The 8,760-nt window shown below is 40.0% G+C and overlaps 1 protein-coding gene across 1 annotated transcript; it reads right to left on the reverse strand.

The window, feature by feature from the left end:
- Positions 1–3,556: 3,556 nt before the first annotated feature.
- Positions 3,557–6,574, reverse strand: prok2 (prokineticin 2). The gene is made up of 4 exons (XM_020593314.1): positions 6,553–6,574; positions 5,346–5,407; positions 4,004–4,129; positions 3,557–3,682 (listed from the first exon to the last, which is right to left on the reverse strand). The coding sequence occupies exons 1-4, from the start codon at positions 6,572–6,574 to the stop codon at positions 3,557–3,559; spliced, it is 336 nt and encodes a 111-aa protein (XP_020448970.1).
- Positions 6,575–8,760: the final 2,186 nt, after the last annotated feature.

Raw genomic sequence — 8,760 nt, forward strand, 5'->3', positions numbered from 1 at the left:
TGTACCTGTAGGGGCCACTGTGGTTCAGTGGGTAGAGCGGTCGTCTCCCAACTGGAGGGTTGAATTACAGTGCCTGTAGTCCACGTATTGCAGTGGGCAAGACACTGAACTCCCAAGTTATGTGTTGCTGCCTTGGTTCTGTCCTGGAAACATATGTGGCCAATTAAAGGTGATTGTTTGTGTCCTGTTTTACATTGAAAACAATACAGTTTTCATTATTTGATAAACACAAACTTCAATTCTGATCCTTGCAACACAGTCCAAAAAAAGTTGCACTTCAGGGCCAGTAATGAGGTAAAACAAGGTAATAATGATTTCATTTGAAACAGGTGATGTCAACAGGTGATTGCGAAGATGAGCTGAGGACCGTCAGTTTGCCAACATATGCTTGAGAAAATTTTTGAAATGTTCCTCAAAGAAAAATAGGAAGGGATTTGGATATATCACCTTCCACGGTGGAGAACATGATTAAAGGATTCAAGGACTCTGGAGGGATTTCAGCGTGTAAAGGGCCCAAGTCTAAGTTGGATGACCGTACTCTCCGATCCCTCAGATGACACTGGTTCAAGAATCATTACTCTTCTATAAGTGATATAACCACATGGGCTCAGGATGACTTTGGCTCACCTGTGTCAGGCACTACAAAGTGTAGTTACATCCATAAATGCTGCTTAAAACTGGACTGTGCCAAAAGGAAGCCCTATGTCAAGAAGTGCAGTCGACTGCTCTGGGCTCAGAGGCATCTGGGATGAACCATCACACAGTGGAAACGTGCACTGTGGTCAGACCAATCAGTGTTTCAGGTCTTTTCTGGAAGGAATGGACCAATGTTCTCTGGACAAAAGACCAAAAGGACCATCCAGACTGTTACCAGCAACAAGTCCTAAAGCCAGGGTCTGTCATGGTCTGGGGCTGTGTCAGTGCTCTTGGCAAAGGTCACTTACACTTCTGTGATGGCTCCATTAATACTGAACACTACAAAGAGATGTTGGAGCAACATATTCTGCCTTCAAGACGAACATCTTTTCCAAGGACAAAACCTCATCCTGCACATTACCAAGGCCTGACTGTGGAGAAAAAGGGTGTGAGTGCTGGACCGGCCTGTCTGCAGTCCCGACCCGTCCCCAACAGAGAATGTGTGGCACATTTTAAAATTTTTAAAATGCAAACTGTGTCAACAAAAACCCAGGACTGTTGTGCACATTAAGATTTCTTTGCAGAAGAATTGGAACAAAATTACACCTGACACACAATCACTTGGTGTCCTCAGTCCATAAATGATTTGTAAAAAGGAACGGCAACATCACACTGTGGTAAATGCTTTACTTAATGTGTTGCAGGCATCAGAATTGAAGTGAGTGTTTATTTTGAACAAAGGATAAAATGTTTCACATCAAATAATGTGCTGCTGTGTTATTTTCAATGTAATACAGGACACAGATGATTTATACATATCACCTTCCACGGTGGAGAACATGATTAAAGGATTCAAGGACTCTGGAGGGATTTCAGTGTGTAAAGGGCCCAAGTCTAAGTTGGATGACCGTACTCTCCGATCCCTCAGATGACACTGCTTCAAGAATCATTACTCTTCTATAAGTGATATAACCACATGGGCTCAGGATGACTTTGGCTCACCTGTGTCAGGCACTACAAAGTGTAGTTACATCCATAAATGCTGCTTAAAACTGGACTGTGCCAAAAGGAAGCCCTATGTCAAGAAGTGCAGTCGACTGCTCTGGGCTCAGCGGCATCATCTGGGATGAACCATCACACAGTGGAAACGTGCACTGTGGTCAGACCAATCAGTGTTTCAGGTCTTTTCTGGAAGGAATGGACCAATGTTCTCTGGACAAAAGACCAAAAGGACCATCCAGACTGTTACCAGCAACATAAAGCCAGGGTCTGTCATGGCTGTGTCAGTGCTCTTGGCAAAGGGAACTTACACTTCTGTGATGGCTCCATTAATACTGAACACTACAAAGAGATGTTGGAGCAACATATTCTGCCTTCAAGACGAACATCTTTTCCAAGGACAAAACCTCATCCTGCACATTACCAAGGCCTGACTGTGGAGAAAAAGGGTGTGAGTGCTGGACCGGCCTGTCTGCAGTCCCGACCCGTCCCCAACAGAGAATGTGTGGCACATTTTAAAATTTTTAAAATGCAAACTGTGTCAACAAAAACCCAGGACTGTTGTGCACATTAAGATTTCTTTGCAGAAGAATTGGAACAAAATTACACCTGACACACAATCACTTGGTGTCCTCAGTCCATAAATGATTTGTAAAAAGGAACGGCAACATCACACTGTGGTAAATGCTTTACTTAATGTGTTGCAGGCATCAGAATTGAAGTGAGTGTTTATTTTGAACAAAGGATAAAATGTTTCACATCAAATAATGTGCTGCTGTGTTATTTTCAATGTAATACAGGACACAGATGATTTATACATCACTATTTTAAGTTTTAATTTTGATTTTAAATACCGTCCCAACTTTTTATGATGTGGGGTTGTAAAATATAAGATTGACGTGAGTCACTGCTTGATACACTGAACAAATAATTATAGCTTTGAGCCTTGAACAAATCCTGTGAATCATAGCCTGACAGTGATTAATTTCATAGCTGTCTTTCTGTTTCCTAGTGTTATAAAGACCTGCTGTTACAATAAATGTGAGAAAGCCTCCCCTCATCTTTTAACACCAATTAAAATGTTCACACAGTTTTTATTTTCGTGGTTAGAAAAAAAAATAGGCATGAATAAATACTGTCACTTCTGGTTAGGAGTGGATAATGAAATTTTGACCCAACTCACTCAGCATGTCATTTTACTTCCAGGGAAACATGTATTTCCCCTCATGTTTCCCTAGAGGGCAGCTGAAAACTCACCAAAAACTCAAATGGCAAACAAAAGCAAAATACAAGAAGACATAAAACCCCATGTAACATATTTGTAGAACAGTATGGCATTTTCAGTGAATTTTACTGTTATTACCAAAGAAAATTTTAGTGAGGTGTTGATTTTTGGAGGTTTCAGTTTGTGCTGCTGTTAAATTGTATTGTGTTATACTATTATTTTGTTCAGCTCATGCCTATCAGTGTGGTTAAAGTGAAAAGCAGAAACACCTCTGTATGAAGCACAGTTCAACAGCAGCACACACTGTGGCTTCCCCTTATCGCAGGACTGTTATAAGAGACTGAACAATGTACACTTAATAACCTGTCAGCGGGGTGTATAGATTATAAGTCTGAATAAGATATAATGAATCAGACAAGAAACTAGAGTATATGGTGTAGTTCAGTGTTTTAAATATTAGCAACACTTGATCAAGTGGGGTGTAGTCATTGTTTCCCACCTGAAATCAGATTCAATATTTTATTGGCTTTAAAGTCCAAGGGGGTAAAGACAAACACTGTATTTCCCTCTGAATGTATTCTGAGTTTTAATGTAAACATAAAATAAAACAAACAAAAAAAGATTATGCAGTGTTAAATATATATTGCTTTATTCAAAATAAATTTGTACCAGCTAGTCTAAGTGTTGTGTTTGTCCTTAGAGGTAGTAGTCCTGATACTTGTATGGTGAGAGACATTTGGATCTGCCACTAACTGTGGTGATACAAGACAGGTTGGGCAGACAAGGGCAAGCATGGTGGAGTCTTTTCCCAAAGAAGGGGACCTGTAAAAGAAAAGGAGAGACACCACTGCTTCATGTTCATCAGGTAAACACATGCACAAGACAGGCCAATAATTCCTGCCTTTGACAAGTGATCACTCAAAAGCAAAATCACAACAATGACTACCTTAATATGAAAGTTGCATCAGGCCACAGGGACAAGCAGAGTGCTCCATTAACATCATTTTATTGACAGAAAACCCTCTGCTGTGTCTTTGCAATGAACAAAATGGTAAGGACCACCTGACTGAGCCACCCCCATGACGTCACTGCACAGAGACACATCAGTAATATGTGACACCACACCTCTGTAGAAAACCTCACCTTGTGGCTCATAGGGTGACAGTCATCCCCTTCCTGGCCCATGGGTGTACATATGCGCAGGGTACGGATCCACAAACTCACCGCACAGCACATGCCTCCTCCGCACTGAGAATCCTTTTCACAGGCCTACACACACACACATACAAACACACCAGAGGACACAAGTGTGGATGCTGTGATTCAATTAAACATATTAGCAACTTATGCAAACCAAAAGATGGACTAGTTTCATGCAACGGTAACCTCTGACCAACACTTAAATGTTTATGCCAGAACAATTAATTCTTTACTATTAATAATAAAGTCTCTAATTATCACCATTATGACTCACTAACTTTATATTAAGAGGAGGGTTTCAGTTTAAGACTGATGGATTCACTAATTATTTATGTAGTTATATAATGCATGCATGTATGTAAAGTAATTAAACACATTATGTGATACTTAACAGGAAAAGGCAGGTTGTGTGGTCGTGAGTTGACAGCACACGTGTAATACACACTGAAAGCTGTTGTTACCTCAAAGGAGTATTTTGCTAATGGAAGTGTAATTACACCATTAGTCAAAAAAATCACAAGAGGGCTGTTGATGGTTTATTGTTTGGAGTGTTGGAGTGAGAAGCTGAGTGACAGCTCTCACTTTAGATGAGACGATGGAAACACAATGCAGAGGAACGCAAGTGATTTCATGTGTCAGACGTGGATGAAAATCACTTTCTGTTTGATGCCTGCACACCTCTCTTTGTTCGCATCAGCAACATGGTGCAAGCGGGTTATTGTGACAGAGATGGGTGTTTTATTAGCTGGTTATTACAATGCTGGTTATTACAACAAACATTCAGAGAGCACATTTGCAGCTTCACCGGTCGGTTGTTAGAAGCCTGTAAGTGTTTATGGATAAACTGATACAGTGCTCTTGTCATTTTACATTCAGATACCCAAAAATGCCTAAAAATGCACTGTATATGTGGCGTTTTTGAAATTTATTTCATTTTAAATAATTTTTTTTTCTGCATTTTGATACAAAGGGGAAACATTTAACCATTGATAAATTTTACAATGAAACAGGTGCATGCATAAATAAGACATGGTACAAGTGCATAAAAGTTTTTTCCCATAATTTAATACCATTTGAAGTTTTGACTCATGTTGAGAAATGATGGTAATCCTCATAACTGTTTTCCATTAAGACCAAAGAAAATAATCAGTGTACATCAGGCAACATTTTCTCGTTTTTTTTTTTAAATAACAGCTTAAGAGCCAGGTAGATGTTCTCCATGCTTCCATTATGCAGATGGTTTTCCAGTGCCTCGTGAGGCTTCTACCTGTTTGCTTCAACTTACCCCTGTGATGACTGCTGAAGATCCATGAGACACCAACAGCAGGGAGAAGAGTAGTAGAAGGAAAGACCTCATGATGAAGAGCTGTCTCTGTGCTGGGTAAAAACTGAGGATGCTGAGGCTGATTGGCTTTGCTGCATGGGCACATGTGTCAGACTGCAAATATAAGTGGCCTTCAAACTCCTGTGTTAAGGGCTGGTGGAGATTTATAAACTCGGCCAGCCATTCAGAAACACTATGACTCACTCACACCAGCATCACCTTGCAGGAACAAAAAGTAAATAAATAAAAGACCAAGGCAAACTCTGACAGGTCAGTGCCCCGGCTTTCTTTTTTGACACTGTCCTTTATAGTGACATGTGTTCATACCAAAAACTAAACTATGCATTCAGAAATGATAAAGGCGCTTGGATCAGTGCTCATATGTACCCACCTGTCATGTTCCTCACCCACCAACCCACCTTTTCAGACTTCAAGGCAACAGTTTTGAATATATCCTTTCAAAGCCACTCTTAGAAGTGTTGACAATGAGAACAATTTTAATTCAGGGACATTTCTGAGGCCACTGCACTCCTGGAAATAAAGATGTGTAAGTTATTTCAGACTGTGATTTACCAGTTCTCATTTGCATCTGCATCAATGGACAAATGTACACCAACACCTGCATGAAGAAGATGCTTCAGCGTTTCATATGTCATTGTCAGTACAGGTAAACTATGATGTCAGTAAGCCTCTATTTGCATTTTACACCTTATATGTCAATTATAAGTGATTTCAAATTCAGTTTATTCAGAAATTAACAGTTTTATCAAAAAAATATTAGTTTTTTCAAACATGTTTGTATGCATGTTAGTAATGTCAGATGTCTGAAAGATGATGAGTGGCAAAGGAAAAGTTTAAAACCACACACACAGAAAACTACAATCAACAAATGCATATAGACCAATTGAGCAACCTGTGGAGACGGCAGTGTACTGTAGTGAAAAGGCCAAGTAGCACCATTGCCTGAAATTACATGCTGCAGAACAATGACACATCTTATGGAGCTGACTGACTTGGCCACTCAATGTTTCTGAGCTAAAACTGGCTCCTTCACAGCTCGGCACAGTGACACTGACAACTGAGTCACACAGGAAAACAATGTACAGTCATAATTTTTAAAAGTTAAAATAAAATAAATGAGCTAAATAAAATACAAATAGACAAATCATCATCAAAGGAGAACAGCACATTTTCTTTGCATTAGGTTGGAGTCCATTTAATATCGTTAGGATGCTGGTTCCATTTGTGTGTAACATAGTAGGCAAAAGCAGCTTCACAGAGAGTTTGCATGCACATTAGATCATAATTAGGATATGATGTAGACACGAAACATGAGAAACCTGGTTATTCATATCTGATCTAACGTGATGACGTATTTATTAAAAATCTTGGTGCTGTGACATTGAATCCAGACTAAAATATGTCCAGATGGCCAAAATGCATCTATCACATTATCAATGACTGAAATTACAAATGTCCATGAACAATAATACCATATCCTTAAGTCTCAGTGTGCTGCTTCAGTCGTAAGCAATATAGTATACATAGCTTTTTATTAGGACCGTATCAAAATCAATACTTTACTGAGTCAACCACCATCTCCAGTATATTATCATTGCTGTCTCAGTGCCAAAATCTTTGATGACTCAGCATGTGTAATTTAAATGGTGCAGCTCTCGTTACCACCTACTGTTCATCACTGGACATTTTATATCCTTGAAAAGACAACACATCACATCACTACCCCGCCTGCACAGAGCAGTCCCTGAATGGAGGCTTTTATTCCTTAAACAGAGGAAGGACACAGATCTTGAAAAAATATTTCAGCACATGAGCAGCTAATGCACAGAACTATCGTTTTCCACCTTTATAAGGTATTGGCATTCAGTTGTCTTACGTGTTGTTTTGAAGTGAGCAGCAAAGATAAACAAAGGTTAGAGTCAACAGATATATATTTAATTTGAATTACTGCTGAGCAGCTTATGAACTTTATTTTTTCCTTTGTGGTGTTTGTAAGCTTTAGGAAGCATGGGGCTGAGGTGCTGAGGGTCAGGATGAGGCCAGAGTGTGTGGCAACCTGTCAGCCTCAGATCCTTATTGTGTCAGTACAGATTACCGGCTCCCACCTCCACTGGACATTGTGCTTTTACAATAATGTTATGATCTAATGAAGAAAGAGAGAAATCAAGTAGTGCCTACAAAGTGCTGATATCCCAGCAGATCACAGAGGGATAAGCCATGTAGTTGTCCACAGGAAACGTACAAACAAGTTCGATTTCATGGCCTCATGCAGCCTGAGCTGAGGTTGTTCGCTCATTCTCTGAAGCTTTGCCTCTCTACCATCTCTAATCTTATTTGCTCCACATCCATAAGCATGTGAGTGGGACACATGGTAGTTAGATTATAGGGTTGTGGCAAACATCAGATTCTTTCAGCCAGAACATGTCACTGGAGGATCAGACCCTCGGATGCCATGTTGCTGCTGATGGGTGTACTGTGCTCCCAGTGGGTCACCTCCTGGCTGGTGCAACACAACATGGCAGGATCCCTTGTTTAGTATAGAAACCATAACTGCACTGTGTCATATATTTAAAAAAAAATGGAAAAAATGCAGAGAACTTATAAGATGAGTGATAATGGTAAATTACGAATTAGAAATTCCTTTTTTTCAGAATCTTCCTGGAAAATTAGCGTGCTATCAAAGCAGCTCAAGGTCCTTTGCTTCCCACTTATTAGTGTTTCATACAGTAACCTACTGGCTGCATATGAATTTGGTCCTTGGCTGTCGAAGTAGCAGCTGAACGCTGGATGTACAAAAACCAAAGGACAGAGACCAGCTACAGATTGTGTGCCTGGGACCAGTATTCTGAACTATTCATTTAAAGGTGGCAAAGGTCAGTGATCACACTGTTTTGCAAGAAATTAGGACACACACAGTAGAGGATTTTCTAAAGCAAAGCAATGTGGAATCCCACTTTCATCTTATTTGTACCTGATCTTCTCTGATTATCTTGGATGCATAAAGTTTGTCCCCACACATGGAGGAAAAATGTCACCACATTTCTTTTGGTTCTCATTGCACCATTTCAGTCTCATGGGGATGTGTGTCATTTGCTCTCTGAACCCATTGCTATTTTCTTCCATCACCTTACATTATTGTAGCTAATCCATCAGTGGGCATGCCCTTGCCTTTTATGTTTCGCCTCTACAAAGACTCCTGTCACAGCTGTCACTTACTGACATCTTAGACCTACTGTACGTGACAGTCATGGTGATTTCCTGTCTTCCTGTCAGATTAACTAGCGATTTAACAAATCCTATCACATTTTGATGTAAAAGTACTGTGCTGAGATTTTTTTGTATGCTGTAACTGATG

Source organism: Monopterus albus, unplaced genomic scaffold (assembly GCF_001952655.1).
Source record: "Monopterus albus unplaced genomic scaffold, M_albus_1.0 scaffold18.1, whole genome shotgun sequence".
Taxonomy (NCBI): domain Eukaryota; kingdom Metazoa; phylum Chordata; class Actinopteri; order Synbranchiformes; family Synbranchidae; genus Monopterus; species Monopterus albus.

What these genes read in the sequence shown, in the direction of transcription:
- prok2 (XM_020593314.1), bottom strand. Translation starts at nt 6,574, where the DNA reads ATGTGCTGTTCTCCTTTGATGA. An exon ending in CTTCAGCAGTCATCACAGGG is followed by an intron (nt 4,130 to 5,345) that starts GTAAGTTGAAGC and finishes GTGTGTGTGTAG; the next exon opens with GCCTGTGAAAAGGATTCTCA. An exon ending in GTCACCCTATGAGCCACAAG is followed by an intron (nt 3,683 to 4,003) that starts GTGAGGTTTTCT and finishes TTTCTTTTACAG; the next exon opens with GTCCCCTTCTTTGGGAAAAG.